The sequence below is a fragment of the Chenopodium album genome, chromosome 4 (genome assembly GCF_948465745.1).
Source record: "Chenopodium album chromosome 4, dcCheAlbu1.1, whole genome shotgun sequence".
Taxonomy (NCBI): Eukaryota; Viridiplantae; Streptophyta; class Magnoliopsida; order Caryophyllales; family Amaranthaceae; genus Chenopodium; species Chenopodium album.
This window is the reverse complement of record NC_137837.1, coordinates 3008389-3025588: the sequence shown is the minus strand read 5'-3', so window position 1 is coordinate 3025588 and position 17200 is coordinate 3008389. Positions and strand designations below refer to the sequence as shown.

Sequence of the window (17200 nt, the reverse complement as noted above, 5' to 3'; positions counted from 1 at the left end):
TGCAATTTAATATATTTGCAACAAAATAGTTAAATTCAAGAGTTTGGGGCCATCAGATTTTGGGCCCTGAGCAACAGCTCACCCTGCACACCGTAAGAGCCGGCCATGAACACACAAGTAGTAGAAGTTCTTTTAAAGATTTACAACTGAGACCCATAACTCCATAAGAAAGGGGTGAAAAAGAGAAGAAAAACCTTAAAAATAAAAAACTAGCAATGGAAACTAGAAAACCATCCCATTGGAAAAACTCTAGAGGAAACCAAGAAACGTAAATCCTAGTCCCTTTAATATTTTTGGCCAAGATCTGCCAATGCCTACAACACTGATAAAGTAACTCCCTATAACACTGATCGACTAATCTTTATAACACTAACGAAGTAAACCATATAATGGTTGGCTACATGGTGTGGTCAACCACATGTAGTAATTTGTGTTGCTAAAATTTCATGCATACGGTCTATGTTAGCAAAAAAAAATATAAATAATAAATAAATAAATTTATAATGATATATGTAGCCCTCATAGTTACATATAAGCATTTAATAAAATTCTTATTCAATCAAAACTACAATAAATCAAAAGGGTTTTCTATCATCAACTCTTTTTTTTTTTTTTTTTTTTCTTATTTAAAATTTTAAATATTTACATTTGTACTACGCAAGTTGGGTAAATATATTGTAATCAATTCCTATTTTGAACAAGACCACTATTTTGCCTTGCTCCTGTGTGACAAGCTTAATACATTTGCTAGTACAAGATCTACAGTATATAGAAATCAACTAATGTACAATAAATCTATTATGACTCCTATTAGAGTAGTTTAATTTATGCACCCATATTTTTTAAAAAAATACTTTGTAGTTAGACTTTGTTACTTCATTTCATTCTTAATAAAATCAAATTAGACAAAATCATACTTCACATAAGAAAAATCCAAATTAGATTAAACTTTTTACTCTATATCATTTTTGTTAAGAACAGAGTAGAGCTACAATCATGATTTGAACCATATAAAGACAAAGCCAAACCATACTAAAACTTTGATTAAACCTAACCTGATTATATAAATAAAATCTACTAACAAATTACTCCCTCCGTTTCAATATGATAATCCCATATGGAATCAATCACATAAAATAAGAAAAGGATAATATTTGGAATCTAACATTAAATTAAAAAACAATTCATAAATAGTTTTGCCTTATTTAATTTTTTTGATTTTTTTAGGAACGTTTTAGTCATATTTCCATAAATCAAATCAAGGGAGTAATTTCTTTACTTAGAGTCATGTCATTAATTCACAATCAATTAATATAACAAATCAGAATTTAATATGAATAAAATAGGAAATACGGAGTAAAAACTACGGAGTAAGTTAAAAGTGGAATACATTCAATATGGGTATATATTTTTGAAACGCCCAAAATAGTATATGGGACTAACAAATTGAAACGGAGGGAGTATTAAAAAAAGACCAGCAATTTACTAGTTTAGATTCCAAACCAACCAAAGTAGGAATAATTTAGATCAAAATACTTCATGGAGGAGATAAAGAAAAGCCACAAAAACAAAAGTTTATTCCTTTTTTTTTTTTTTTTTTTTTTTTTGACAAGAAAGAAAAACTATTCCTTAATTGATTGCTTAACCAAAATTAGTGTTGTACTTTAGTTTATGTGGCTACTGGCTAGTGACTAGTGGACCACTCTTCCCAATTAATCACATGCTTTAACAATGGCCGCATTTACCACAGTACGCACACTCTTATAATGTTCTGCCAACCTAAACGATTTTCCTAAAATACACTCATACAACATTAATTTATCAAACATAATTGAAATTAAGAAGAACAATTAATGGCAAATTAAATTTCAGGACCCTTATTTATTTAAATTTGTTGATTTTAAGAATTGGGTGTTAAGGCGATTTTTTTCCCCTACTTTTTCACTTCTTGTTTGAGAGACTAGTGTTATCTTCCTCAATTTCTCTCTAATGGCGGCTGTGTCTTTGAATGGTAATGGTGGAAAGCTTGGAACTTTGAGTACCCGACCCGAATTAGGATGTGGGTTTTTGAGAAAACCCGATTTTGGAGCTCAGACAACGGTTTTGGTAAAACCCATGTCGAAGAATTTAAGGTTGAAGGCAACGAATGCTTCTGCTTCTGCTAATGCTACAGTCAATGCAGTGCCTGTTTCAGTTCATCCCAAGTAAATTCAAAATCCTGTCTCTTTTGTTTTCCAATTACTTTATTTTATTTTAATTTATAGAGTTTGATTCTTTTTACAGTTAATTAGTGGACACTGAAAAAAAGAAGGAATTTTGCCTGTTGAATGGTGTTTGTTTAGAGATATTTGTCTAAAATAAGTTTGTTATTAATTATTCTGATTATATGTTGATGATTTTGGTTATTAATTGATTGTATTTTGGCTTGATTGATGTTATAATAAGGTGTTGCTATTGTAAATTCTTGTTTAATTTTTTTTGAAGCATGACATAAGAACTAAAGAATCTAATTTTGGTTTATGATATAAGTGGTATATTTATATTGGATTCTTGATGAAGTAAGATTGGTTGTTTCTCTTATTGAGAAGTACATGTCTAAAATTTGTGCTCTTGCTTGATTGTACAATGATGGCCTGATCGAAATTGTCGAATATATGTCCTTGCCAGACTTCCCTTTTCAGCTAGTTTACTCACTTATGGAAAAGGAAATGATCTTTTCTAGGTGAATAGAGGTTTTGCCGTTTTAGTAAAGGAATGACTTCAATGATGTGTTTATTTAATTTTGATGGTCGTTTGTATTTGTTTATGAAGAGTATATTCTTGTCCTAATATGGCCATGTAATTGTTATGTGATGATATCTATGACTGGCCTTTGGCTTCTTCAAGTCATGTGCCTTTTTGCCTATTTATTTTTGTACCTCAAACCAGTTTATGAGGGTAATGATATTCCATTTAGTGTTTTTCGAAAGGAAAAATTGTGGTGAACAACGACTAGTAGTATTATGCTCTCATCACACCAAGGAAAGGGATTATATGATTCAGCAAGCAGTTATCTGAAATTTTAGTTTTTATGCCAGAGATTGGTGATTGAGGAAAGTCGATTATTTGCCAAATGGATTGTCCGTTCACGGCTTCACGCCGTTGGACAAATATTGAACTTCTATTTTCTGTAATTATGTGGTAGTAGTTACTGTCATCAATATCCTGACTCTTATTAGAAGCTTTATTCCTGATGCTGTTTCTCTTCTTTGTTAGCCCTCCTTCACTCCTTTTTAGTTCTAAGATAGGGGAGATGTGGAGGGAATTACTTCAGCCGTCAGGCAGGTTGGAAACGTAATTTGCCTAATACAATATACTCTGTATTTCTTGATTACATGTGAGTGTTCACTCTGTGAAGTTTTCTTGTAGTGATAAGTGATAACACTAAAAATTTTTCTCATTGTTTCCTGTCATTCTCTCTGAGGTATTTGAATTTTTTTAGTTGGAAATGAAAATCTTATTAAATCTAAATATCTCATTATTTCTTTCCATATCTAGGGTGATGCGCCACACAATTTCAGTCTTTGTTGGGGATGAAAGTGGGATAATCAATAGAATTGCAGGTGTTATTTCTAGAAGAGGATACAACATTGAGTCTCTGGCTGTTGGTTTGAACAAAGATAAGGCTCTTTTTACCATTGTAGTGTGTGGGAATGAGAAGGTGTTGCGCCAAGTAATGGAACAGCTTAATAAGCTTGTTAGTGTCATAAAGGTAACTGGTTTATATTTCTGTTAGTTAGTCACTGATGATGCCTTGATAAGATATGTCTCAAAAAGTCGCATTGGTTACTTATATGACTGGTTTGTGTTTCTTTTAGTTGGTCATTGATGATCCTTTTGTAACACTTGTCCTCTTTTAATAAGCCAGATAGGTGACTTATATGCTAGTAATTTTATGAATTAGTGGATATAGGGTTTGGTTTAAATACTTTCATGGCTTCCCTGGATTAGATGATATACTAAGGTTTTACATTACCAACCGGCTGATACGACCTAAACAAATCTAAATTTGCCTAAACCTCATTTTTTCTGTCATCTTTGAGAGAATTATGACCTCTAGATCCTCAACTGCAGGTCCTATCATCTTATCATGGTATTGCAAATTAAGCAGTGAAACATTCACATGTTTATCTTCTAAATAAATTTAGAGTGATGCTTGTAAATGAAAGCATGGTCGACATAATACAGTATTGCAATTGTCGTCCTATAAAAATGCAGAATATGAGAAGCTGCTGAACACTCAATCTTCATGGAGCATTCTACACAATTTAACAAGTTTGGCAAGACGGATAGTGTGCTTCAACTCGCATTGTGCATGAATTAGGCTTTATGTCCGTTCGTTAGGTACACTGTGTAAAGTTTGCAGTTGTTTTAAAGTGCTAGCATTGTCCATCACATGATGCACATTTTAGGATAGTATGATACTGATGCAATCAGTGCCTTCTTCTGTGTAACTTGTATGCCGTTACTTATGCTCAAATATGTGTTTCTTAATATAATTTCCTTTTATTTAATTGTTCCGTATGGATTTTTACATAAATTACTTTATAACAGAGCATCATATGATGTTTATGGTACATGTCCTTGATAACATCCTTGGATAGCTGTAGTCCTTGAGTGCTACTGACTGTCTTAGTTACTGTCTTGCAGGTTGAAGATCTATCGAGAGAACCACAAGTGGAACGTGAACTCATGCTTGTAAAGCTTAATGCTGATGCAAATACCCATGCCGAGGTAGTTTCACGAGTTAAATTGAGTGCCTTATGGAGGCAATATATTACTTTAATCTCTATTTTACACATTATTAATGGTCAGCTAGAAAGGAAGATATAAGGGAGATATTAATTACATCTAGGGTGTTAGAAAAATGTTTCAAAAAAGTTTAGTATACATCTTAATGCAAATTTTTTGTATTGAGTTACCTTTATTTTAGAGGAATATTAAAAGTTTCCTCATATCTACCAAAAAGTCACCCCATCCTTGTATTTACACCCTTTTACTCAAGACCTGCTCAAGTCATGTCTTAGTAAGTCAATCTCCATATGGTATTAGAGTAAATTCTTGATTATCATTTCGTACATGCTGATATTGAGAGTTTTCTGCTTGAACTTGAAATCAGTTTGTCTAGGAATTATTACTTCATAACATCATGGGTGTTAAAAAATACAAATTATTGATAAAATTCTATAATTGTTAATCATATTTCTTGACATGTCCATCTTTAGGAAAAGGTGGTTTTAGAAATTTGTTATAGTATCCTTTGGTTATCATATGTGACATGCTGCTAATTAAGAACAAGCTTGGATAGTTGCTTTTTTGCTTTTGTCAGCAAAATGTGTATTTGGTGAACTATCTGATTATTGACTCAAATGTTCAAGTTTTCGGTCTTCAGATAAAGTGGTTAGTGGACATCTTCAGGGCAAAAATTGTGGATATCTCAGAAAACTTGGTGACTGTGGAGGTTAGTTTTTTTTTTTTTAAATTTTTTATTTTTTACATCTTGTGAACGATTGTAAGTAGGTTAATCAATGTTGCACTCTATTAGGGAGCTGTTTCCATGTTTGATACAAGAAGCTTACCATAATGAAATTGTCTTGACGCCTAAGCTCCAAAAGTTGTTTCTCTGTCCAAACTGTTCCAGAAATGATCATTCTCTCCTGCTTACTGTAGAATCTCCATTTAATTGAAATTTTATTTGTTGCATTGCAGGTGACTGGAGATCCTGGTAAGATGGCTGCTGTCCTGAGAAATTTTAGCAAGTTTGGAATTAAAGAAATTGCAAGGACAGGAAAGGTTAGTCTTTTAGACACTTGTACTATCTTCAGTGGAAGATCAGAGAAATTTGCAAAGAATAAATGTTCATAGTCATAAATTGGAGTGGAAAATTTGGAATAGCTAACCAAATGTCGACTTCTCTACTAACGTTTACAATCGTATTCCATCCGAACTTATGGAAAAGAAGTTTACTTAGCTATTTTCATTTTTGTTCATGTGATAGATTGCACTAAGGCGGGAAAGGATGGGTCAGACAGCTCCTTTTTGGAGATTCTCTGCTGCTTCTTATCCTGATCTTGAAGAGAAAGCTATTAATGCTCTTGTTGAGTCTACAAAAAGAAGTATCAATGGTGATCTGGGATCATCATCCAGTGTAAGTGGATTTCTGTGCTAATCTCATTTCTCCTATTAAAGTAATATCTTATGGTTATAAACATATACTGATTGTCAAGCCATATGCTTACAATGTCCATCATTTCGCAAGCACAAATTGATTATATGGATTATTGCAGTATTAGTTGTAACTCATAAATTGAAAATTATAAATAGATACGTTGTGCTTAAAATAAGACCTTTGAACTTATATAACTTTTTTATTCTCTGAAGGGCGATGTTTATCCTGTGGAGCCTTATGATATCTCCATGGTTAATCAAGTACTTGATGCTCACTGGGGTGTTCTTTATGACGGTGATGTAAGACTTCATATCTATTATTATGTGATACTCAAGTTTTTAGTTTGACATGACAAACTTGTCTCAGGGACAGCTCTTTAAAATAACTGAGCCTCATTTGAAGGGTTAAGGTTAATGCCTTTGGTTTTTCTGATGTTCATCTTTCTGAACTTTCGTGTTTGTTTGGTTTTAAGAAAGAAAGCGTGATTTGAGTGTTCACATTCTATAGCTGCACAAGTTTGCCGGTTGATTGTAGTACAACCTGCTCTACTAATGCTCTGATGTGCTTCTTTCATCATGTCAGTCAAGTGGACTTCGGTCACATACTCTGTGCATGGTAGTAAATAATGCTCCTGGAGTTCTCAACACTGTAACAGGAGTAATTTCTCGTAGGGGTTATAACATTCAGGTTGGTATGGATTCTGACTACATTATGTATATATATTTTCTTTTGTGTTATGTTATTCACATGTCCCCTCCTTTTTTCTAATTATCCTCAGAGTCTTGCTGTTGGCCCTGCTGAAAAGGAGGGTCTTTCTCGTATCACAACTGTCATTCCTGGAAATGAGGAGTCGATTGGAAAATTGGTTCAGCAACTTAGCAAGTTAGTAGACCTTCACGAGGTGAGTATCTGAATTCTGAATGTATATACTGTTGCCCAAATACGTTTAGTTTCAGGCAGACATATATGAGCCGTGAGAGTTTTAGTATATTTTTTTCTTGTTATTTATGTACTATTAATGCAACGCAGTAGTTAAACGTAATTTGAACCTTGCTTTTGTGCGGAGTATCAATTTGTGAGATCCTTGTTTTCCAGAAAGCCCTGTACAATGAATACAGTCAGAAGTTATGAATTTCTTCCTTATAGTGTCTTGATGCTCGATTTAATCACATATTTTTTTTCGGTATCATTTTGGTAAAGATACTCTGGACATCTTGCATGATATCCCATCTTTACTGTGGAGTTATTTTTTTTTTTTTGAAACAAGTGGAGTTACTTTTTTGTTCAAGTAAAGGTTCCATTCTTAGTCAGTGGCTAGATTTCATTCACCTAGTGTCATGCATAAGGTTTAAGATTTATCTCAGTACTAGATTTTCAGCAGCTTCTATACCAGTATCTTATTCATGAAGCATGAAAGATTTGACAACCTGACTATGGAAAGTTTATTGCTACAGATTCAGGACCTTACTCACCAGCCATTTTCAGAGCGAGAGCTTATGTTGATCAAAGTAGCTGTAAATACTTCTGCCAGGAGAGATGTCCTTGATATTGCCAATATATTCCGTGCAAAAGCTGTAGATGTCTCTGATCATACCATCACCTTACAGGTACATGTGATTTTCCCTTTTCCCCCTCTTTCTTACTCTCAACAAAGCAGTGCTTCTTGATTTGAAGTTATACCCCCTCCTACTTACAGTAGTTCCTTCCTATATTATTTTCCCACTTTGTGATTGGTGACTTGTAACTTGTGCGTTACTGATAATGAATTAGGGAAACACTATGGGCAGGCGAATTAGTATAGTTTATGAAAATGGCCTATTTTAAAGGGAACCTGAAGTCATAAACTAAGCAATTTAGAATAGAATTACACTGATATCAACAATGGTAGGGATTTGGGAGTTTAGGGTATTGAGAGTCTTTCTAACATTTCTGATTTGTCTTTTCAGCTTACGGGTGATCTAGACAAAATGGTTGCGTTACAGAGATTATTGGAGCCTTATGGAATTTGCGAGGTCTGTATTTTTTTCTTCAATTTTTGAATTATTAATTTTGCAAACCCCCCTGGTTCAGTATATTGCCTTAGTTGGTTAAATTGGTCTCAAAACGAGCTTGCAGTTTTCACTTTTCAGTGAGTTAGTGCATGACAGAATGAGGTTGGTAATGCACTAATGCCTAAGTTGAAGACTTGTTGCTGAAATATGGTATGGTGTGGTTTTTGCTTGTAGGTGGTGTGTTAGTGTGTTACTAGCTTACATTTCATGTGATCTGGAAGAGGGAAATCAAACTCTCATATCGCAGCTGAATCTTTTGATTCTCTGCCAACACAAAGTCAAATCTAAATTAAGCTTCATAAAATATACTTTTCAGAATTAACAAAGTTTGTTGCTGGTCGAGAATGGAAATCAAAATCATTTAAAGAGCAAGGTCTCTATACTTTTGTATCTATACACCAAGTGCCTTTTGGGATAGGGGTTTGACACTGTGTCAAAGATCTATAGCGCTACAATTTCACTGCATGTACAATATACTAATCATGTTTAGCTGTGTAAATTTGTATGATTTAGCAATTGGAAGTCTTTGGGGTTGGTAACTTGATATGTGAGACTTTAGTTTGAGATCCTTTCATGCCTTTAGTCTTTCCCTCTACCTCTACTTTGGGTCCGTAACGAACATCTATGGTTGTTGCATGTTGGCTTACATTACCATTTATGATGTTTCTTGTAGGTGGCACGTACTGGAAGAGTGGCATTGGCTAGAGAATCTGGGGTGGATTCCACATATTTACGAGGATTCTCTCTTCCCTTGTACGAGTGAAAATCTCTGTGGTTATGTCCATGAGACTTTGACATTACCTTGTTCAATTATCTTTTGCTCTTTTTTATTACTTGGTAGATAAAATGCAAACAAATTGGAGTGGCAGCTAAGAAGCAATTCCAATCTTTGCTTTTATTATGCTTTGTATCATTAGAACTATAGAAGTAGGTTTAATAACAAGAAGTATTTGCCTACCATGTAATACCTTGAGGTTTTTGGTACATGTATTTTTGTGCAATGGAAATTCCAAATAGCTGGATGGTAAGCCATAATATCCCCAGCAAAATAAGGTTCCCTAACCAATATTAGCAGAATAAGGTTCAACCCTCATAAATTTTTTCAACATAACAAAAGTAATCAAACAAATCTAGGCAACCCCTCTTAAATTTTCCCCTTTCACAGTAATCCACAGCAAGCTACAAGCGTGGCAAAATTAATTATTTCCACAGTAATGGCTACTCCAATATTTCTACCATCATTGCATTGTTAATGTAGTTCCAGGAGTCCATTATATAACATTCAGAGCGTGAAGACAAACATATACAACATTGCACACCAAAGGCCAAAGGAGAAAAGTGACAATTCCAAAATTAAGCATGAACACCTTATGAGGATATTTGTAACCTAGCTTCGATTATTGTAAGGAAGAATTTTAATTAACAGTAACAAGTCAATTGGTGCTGACAATCTGTGGCTAGATTCCCATGTGAAAGTGTTTTTTTTTTTTTTTTTTTTTTTTTTTTTTTGACGGGAAATGTTTATGAATGTTTAAGCATCAGTCATGCCTATTACCAAGCTACGGTCCCTGCACATTTATGTAATCAAGCAGTATTCTACTTTCTGTTTTAAGAATCACTTACCTCTACTGGTGTTCTCCACCAAGATAATAGGTCCCTTATTTTTTCATTGTACACCTCCAACATACTAACATATAGTTCATATTTGAAGAATCAGCACAAGTAATGTTCAAGTCATGGTCATGGGAAGGAGGAATTTCGACAACAAAAGTTGACCCACTTGCCATTTCATCTTGGTTCAATGGTCTGCATCGACCCTAATATTGTTGGGTTTTGGATAAGGCCTCGATTTTATGCCTTGGTCACATGGATAGCGGTTGGATATGACCCAAATTTTATAAGTCTATTATTTTGGTGGAGTATTATGCATATTTTAAAGGCTTCCGGAATCTCTAGAATAATATCCTACTTGAATGCTCTAAAGCATTATTAACATTGGAAACTATTAGCTAGAATATAATACACGGTTCGTTAATTTTCTAAAACATTAGGATACAAGAATGAGGAGGAATTTCTAGAATATTCCGGCCATTTCTTCCAAGCTCCATCTTTACACCTATAAATATAGGTCATGGGCATTCAATCATTGAATACAACACAACACAAGAAGTCATACCATACATAAGCATTCCTACGTACTACACCTCCTTGTACTATTTACCTATAAACACTTGTACTCTTCTATTTTTCAAATAATGGAATAAAAAAAGCTCGTCGTTACATAAAATCGTTTATTCATTTATAATTCGTATTAATTATCTTGCCAATCATCAATTTAATTAATACTCCCTCCATTTTTAAATACTTGCTCCATTTCTCTTGGACACACATGTCGATGCTAATCTTTGATCACTAATATCTTTAATTATCAATAGGTATAACTTCCAACAATTGAAAATTAATAAACTATTCATTGAGATGATTCCAACAAGTACCCACACGACTATATGTTTTTATATATATAAATCACAAACATTAGTCAAAGTATGATAAATGAATAGTGCAAAAAATAGAAATGAAGCAAGTATTTAAAAACGGAGGGAGTACTTCTCAATCAAACACATTTTCACTTTCGATGAGCACTCACCAATTCTTATAATAAATTTCTTCAAAGCAAAATCCATGGTTTTCAATCCACTTTAAAGCAGTGATGATATATAATGAGTAAGAATCTCTAAAATCTGTCTCATTATCTAAATTGTCGAGCAATTCTTGCTTTGCTAATTTAATTCTTTTATTCCACTTTTGAAAAACAGTGCTTCTATGTAATCACAAATCGTATATAACCAATATAGGTTTGATCCTTGCTCGGTACATTGATACTATTATTTTAAAACACATCTAATCTAAAACTAATGGTCAATTGTATATTTCTACGTAATTTGTTAATACATATATAATTTAAACATAATTTGTTTCATGTTAATTTCTATTTTTCCACATAAATGTATTTAAATGTAGAATACAAAATTACATCAAAACTCAAAAACAAAGAGACACATATTATTCTTTATATTTTTTTTCAATATTCAACATTACATTCAAAATTAGTAATAATTCAATCACTTTATTAAAAAAAAAAAGAAATTACTCAAAATAATATCCGGAGACCACGCCCGGGTGACACACTAGTTTATTTAGAATCTCTAAAACAACATTAATTTACTCGAACTCTAATCCGTTCCTTTTTTTCGAGTACATGGAACATACAAGCACATTAATACTATTATTTTAAAACACATTTATTGCATGCTTGTCAAAACTTATGATGTCATTTATGTTTCGTATAAGTTAATTGAATCATACATTGAGATTAGTGAGGATCTCAACAATGGTAGGGATTTGGGAATTTAAAGTATTGAGGAATTTTCTAACATTTCAGATTTGTCTTTCCAGATTATATGTGACCTAGACAAAATGGTTGCGCTAAAGAGATTATTGGAGCCTTATTGATTGATTTATTTTTATTTTTTTTACCCTTTTGAATAATTAATTTTGTATTTTACCCGCTCCCACTGGTTCAGTATCTTGCCCTGATATAGAATGTGGTTGGTAATGCATAAGCTAAAGACTTGTTGCTGAAATATGGTATAGTGTGGTTTTGTCTTGTAGGTGGTGTGTTACTAGCTTACATTTCATGTGATCTGGGAGAGGGAAACCAAACTCTCATAACGTAGCTGAATGTTTTGATTCTCTGCTAACATAAAGTTAGATCTAAATTGAGCTTCCTCAAATATAGTTTTCAGGATTAACAAAGTTTGTTGCTCGTCAGATCACTAATAGCCCTCATCTAAAGAGCAAGGTCTCTATATTTTTGTATCTTTTGGGGGTGGGGGTTTTACACTGAGTTAGAGATGTATAGCTCTACAATTTCACTGCATGTACAATATACTAATCAGGTTTAGATGTGTAAATTTGTATGATTTAGCATTCTGAAGTCTTTGGGGTTGGTAACTTGGTATCTGAGACTTTAGTTTGAGATCCTTTCATGCCTTTAGTCCTTCCCTCTACCTCTACTTTGGGTCCGTAACAAACATATATGGCTGTTGCATGTTGGCTTACAGTACCATTTATGATGTTTTTTGTACGAGGATTCTCTCTTCCCTTGTACGAGTGAAAATCTCTCTGGTTATGTCTTTGAGACTTTGACATTACCTTGTCCAATTATCTTCTGTTCTTTTTTATTACTTGGTAGATAAAATGCAAGTAAATTGGAGTGGCAGCCAAAAAGCAATTCCGATCTTTGCTTTGATTATGTTTTGTATCATTAGAACTATAGAAGTAGGTTTTATATCAACAAGTATTTGCCTACCTTGTAATAACAAATTGTTTTTGGTACATGCGTTTCATGCAATGGAAAAACCTTATAGCTAGACGGTTCAATTATTCGAGGAGTTAAGAGGGTTTGGGAATAAAATTGTCTCTTTTATTTTGATTCTTCACCTCTCTCAATCCAGGATTTGATGCACAGCAACTGTTGTCAACCCTTTTGTGTATTCGTTGCATTCTTATGCCTCAACTAGTTAAGGTCTGAATTTGGTGAAGTCACTGATTAATACAAAGAGCGCAAGAAGGAAAGTCGAAAACACATTACTTTTTCTGTTTTTCAATGATGAACTGCACAAACATCCTTGACTGCACACAATCAATAATGTTTGATGAGCTAATATATCAGCATAAGAAGGTAAACTTGAATTTGTACATATAAAATTTCAAAGGATAACAATTATGGGCATCGCATTAGCAATGCATAAATATCATATGCAATTAATCTACTATAAGGCAGCATGTTGATCTAATACATATCCGACCTACTATAATGGATCCTATATATTTAACATAAACACTTCACCTCTTTACACATTTCTCATTCTTGAGCAACAATGAGCTCAGAAGGAAAACCAGCATCTGAGGTTTCTGTCGCAACCATAATTTCATCTTCAGCTGTGAAATGGTAATTTTCACCAATGGCTCTCAGTAGCTGGTACACTTCAAACATTGTAGGTCTTTCTTTTGGCGTAGGTGAAACACAATTGCAAGCGACTTTGAGAAACTGAGAAAGCTCGTTATCAGCTCCCTTATCAAGGAGAGACTTATCGATGGCAGAATGGAGATCATTATTCTCTGACAGTAGTGCAATCCACTCTACCAAGCTACCCTTGAAGGTTTCTGGGGCATTTGACACTTTAGTTGGCTTTTCACCAGTGATCAGCTCCAAAAGAACAGTCCCAAAACTAAAAACATCTCCCTTTGGAGTTGCAACTAGTGTTCTTGCATACTCAGGGGCAACGTACCCAAAATCACCAAATTCTCCGTTCACGAAAGTGCTCAAGTGAGTGTCAATCGGGTTCATGAGTCTTGCAAGACCAAAGTCGGACAGCCTGGGATCAAATTCCTCGTCCAACAGAATACATTTGGAGCTTATATTTCTGTGGAGGATTCTAGGGTTGCAGTTGTGATGCATCCAAGCCAACCCCTTAGCCGCCCCAATTGCAATTTTAAGCCTTACAGGCCACTCTAAGCTCTTAGCCTCCTCAGGGTCTGAAGGATGAAGCCAGTTAAAGAGGTTTCCATTAGCCATGTATTTGTAGACCAGGAACCTCTCTTTCTTTGCCACACAGTACCCCAAGAGAGGGACTAAGTTTTGGTGCTTCACACTGCCCAAAGTATTCATCTCGGACATGAATTCTTTCTCTGTTCGCTGTGAATCTTGCAGTCTCTTGACTGTAAGGATTGTACCATCAGACATCGTTGCCTTGTACATTGCTCCCATTCTTCCAGAACCAATCATGTTATAATTGCTGAAGCTGTTTGTGGCTTTCATAAGGTCTTCCAAACTCATTTTTGAAACTGTCTTCTCAAACATGGAAACCTGCATATGACGAAAATGTTCTACATTAGCACAAGCAAAAAGATTACTATGTTACTCCGACTCTTCATTTCACTTCAATTACTCTTGTTAGATCCCCGATACTTTAACATGTACAAATTATTACAGTATCCAACATGAGTACCATAAGTCGGAGTAGCATAGAATACATAAAGCAATTAAAACAAAGTAGTAAAAGCTGTAAATGTTACCTTGACAGCTTTAGTTCCCTTCATACTCTTTGCCCATCTGTTACCTTCAGGATCTAGCACCTTCCTCCTGATAATTTTCATCTTCGAAATGTAGAAGAACGCAATACCCGTCAAGATAATAATGAGAGTTAGACCTCCAGCTGCTCCCCCAGCAATAACCCCAGGATGAATCTTGCTTTGAGAAGGGCAAGAACTCAAAACTTCCCCACAAAGTCCTGGATTATTGGCATAGCTATCCTTACTAATACTAAATTGGAACTTAGGGACTGGACCAGTCAGATTGTTGTTTGCAACAGAAAAGCTGTTAATCCGAGAAAGGGTGCCAAATTCCAGAGGAATTTGGCCTGAAAACTGGTTGTGATCAAGATGCAGACCATTCAAGTAAGAACAATTTGCAAGATTCTCCGGTATAGGACCGGAGAAATCATTGTTAGAGAGATCGAGTTCTGTCACAAACTCTATATACTTCGATATATTCGTAGGCAACGAGCCATTCAAATTGTTACCCGAAAGATCCAACCCAGTCAAGCTTGTACAATTCTCAATTCCAAGAGGAAATTGGCCCTCTAAACCCATATCTGCTAGCTTAATATTCAGCACCCTACTCTCATCAGGGTGCCAACATTCAATCCCATTGAATCTACAAATTGCACCCTCAGTTTTATTGTTGAAATTCCATGTTACATTTAAGTAACCATTAGGATCTTTGAATGAATTGTAAATCCTTTTCAAACACAGAATATCAGTTGCAGTCCCATAAATTCCATGACTACTCAACAATATCAGTAAACACCTTAATCCAAACACTACAGAAGCAGCATGCTTTCTAGTGTGGGCCATTATTCAACAACAAACATAAAAATAAAAATGCAAACCCCAAATATAGTAATCTGAACTAAAGTGTAAATTTATGAACAAAAATTATACTGCCCAAAAACAAAATAGCAGTGCTACATATCTATATATATATCACTGAATTACAACCAATATTTTCTCATCATTGAGAGAAATTAAATAAAATCTCAAATGGGCACTAAAATTCTTGAAAAATAAAAAGTTTCCTAATCATGGAAATATAATGATAACTTGAAATTTTGGGAAAAATAAACTAACCCAATTCAATTCAAGCTAAATTAATGGAAATAAGCAAGAATTGAGACATACCCAGAACTCAAGATTGCAGCTTTGAAGCTCAAAGAAGAGGTGTAAAATTGAAGAACCAAGTTTTGAAGGAAATTAATCAGAGAGTATTTCAATAAAACAACCACCAAATATGAAGTAAGTCAAGATAGAAGACTTGGAGGGTCACTTTCTAAAGACATCAAAAAGGAGGAAAAATCATAGGAAATTTAAGTCTATCTTTGACAATTCAAAGGTTATTATAGTAGTAAGACTAGTAACAATTGGGTGACACTGTAATTTGTGAAACCAGTAAAGAGAAGGAAACAAAGAAGAAATAAGTTTGGTAATGGAATGGGGTTTTGGAGGGACCAATTACCACATAAAATAAACAATGACACTCCAGAAAAAGAAAGGAAACTTAAGTCAATAGGTTTTCGTAAACTACCCGAGTTTTCACTATACGTGTTATCGTGTTAATTTAGATCCTCGGTTTATTCTAGGTCAAGTCTAAACGTCTAGTTGGTTAGGTTATTTCAAGTTTAAATCATACCACAATATTGACTTATTGTATTTCATGCAAATTGAATTTTACTCGTATATTGCATCTCTTTATATTAGGTCGGGTTGATTCAATTTTTTTTTTTTTTTTTTTTCACTAACTCCATATATGTGGTCCTAAAGATTAGATTTGAATATTATTATATTTGCTGATATTGTATATATATATATTTTTATGGAAAAATTATTATTATTAATTAATTAATTTATTTATTATCAAGTTCTACTTTGGGCTATATTGCCTAAATAGAACGGGTCTTATACGGTATATGAGCAAATATTTTCAAGTAATGTGGGCCCACCATAACGTGTTTAGTTGACTGCGTTTACTTGAGCTAGTCTAACTTTTTTCCATGGTCCAACTTCTCTCCTACACTCCAGTCATTCTCCTTGTTCACAATATCAATTCACACTCTTTCTCACTATTTTTTCTTTTCTTTCCAAATTTTTTAAGAAAAACCAAAATATTTGTTACATATGATGTAGATTAAATTCCATTAGAAGGTCAAGGTCCAAATTATGTAATCGACTTCTCTACATAAACATCTATAATTCTACTATTCAAATACATTATGTTTGAGATCCGTCCTTTTATTAAGATAAAAAAACTCGAATACTTAAATCATACTACGTATTAGTTTATCCACTACATTACTACTTAACAAACGAGTTTCAATCGTATAACATTTTAGCTTTGTCCGTTTACCGTTTAGGCCCCTACCAACAATCTTGAGTGGATCCAAAATATGAAAGGGAGGGGGAAAGAAGGGGGGGGGGGGGGTGGGGGGCAAGTAAAAATGACCACTCAAATGAGGGAAATTCCCTTTATAAACTTCCACATAGAAGAGGACTTCCTTGGCGTACGAAATCAACCAAGATCGTTGTCAATGTAATTGCTCTAGGTTAAGTATATATTTTTTCCATAAGATATTTGTCTCCACAACTTCACATATTGGGACATATTTGCTACTCAATAATACAAACAAAAATTCTTTTCAGAATAGTTATCACACATTTATAATATTTTTTAGGAAAAAGATGAAATGATGTTTTATATTTTCCTAACATTACACAATAAATTGGTGTGAGACGGTCTCATTTCACACAAGTGTTTCTCAAT

At 33.9% G+C, this 17200-nt stretch overlaps 2 protein-coding genes across 2 annotated transcripts; one reads left to right on the top strand and one right to left on the bottom strand.

Annotated features, from left to right (window-relative positions):
- The first annotated feature begins 1758 nt into the window (after nt 1–1758).
- Nucleotides 1759–9275, top strand: LOC145628542 (acetolactate synthase small subunit 2, chloroplastic-like). Its single transcript, XM_081680865.1, has 12 exons — nt 1759–2204; nt 3538–3751; nt 4690–4773; nt 5432–5500; nt 5749–5832; nt 6038–6187; nt 6421–6507; nt 6791–6895; nt 6987–7109; nt 7663–7815; nt 8155–8220; nt 8933–9275. Exons 1-12 carry the CDS (start codon nt 1990–1992, stop codon nt 9020–9022), a joined length of 1440 nt encoding a protein of 479 aa, XP_081536991.1. The 5' UTR covers nt 1759–1989; the 3' UTR covers nt 9023–9275.
- A 3686-nt stretch (nt 9276–12961) lies between these two features.
- On the bottom strand, nt 12962–15813 carry LOC145628540 (probably inactive leucine-rich repeat receptor-like protein kinase At5g48380). Its single transcript, XM_081680864.1, has 2 exons — nt 14401–15813; nt 12962–14191 (listed from the first exon to the last, which is right to left on the bottom strand). The coding sequence occupies exons 1-2, from the start codon at nt 15238–15240 to the stop codon at nt 13187–13189; spliced, it is 1845 nt and encodes a 614-aa protein (XP_081536990.1). The 5' UTR covers nt 15241–15813; the 3' UTR covers nt 12962–13186.
- Nucleotides 15814–17200: the final 1387 nt, after the last annotated feature.

Excerpts from the sequence above, each read along its gene's own strand:
- LOC145628542 (XM_081680865.1), top strand. The coding sequence starts at position 1,990 with ATGGCGGCTGTGTCTTTGAATGGTAATGGTGGAAAGCTTGGAACTTTG. Across the intron at positions 6,508-6,790 it reads GTGTTCTTTATGACGGTGAT|TCAAGTGGACTTCGGTCACA; the intron begins GTAAGACTTCAT and ends TCATCATGTCAG. Across the intron at positions 7,110-7,662 it reads AGTTAGTAGACCTTCACGAG|ATTCAGGACCTTACTCACCA; the intron begins GTGAGTATCTGA and ends TTATTGCTACAG.
- LOC145628540 (XM_081680864.1), bottom strand. The coding sequence starts at position 15,240 with ATGGCCCACACTAGAAAGCATGCTGCTTCTGTAGTGTTTGGATTAAGG. Across the intron at positions 14,192-14,400 it reads AGGGAACTAAAGCTGTCAAG|GTTTCCATGTTTGAGAAGAC; the intron begins GTAACATTTACA and ends CGTCATATGCAG.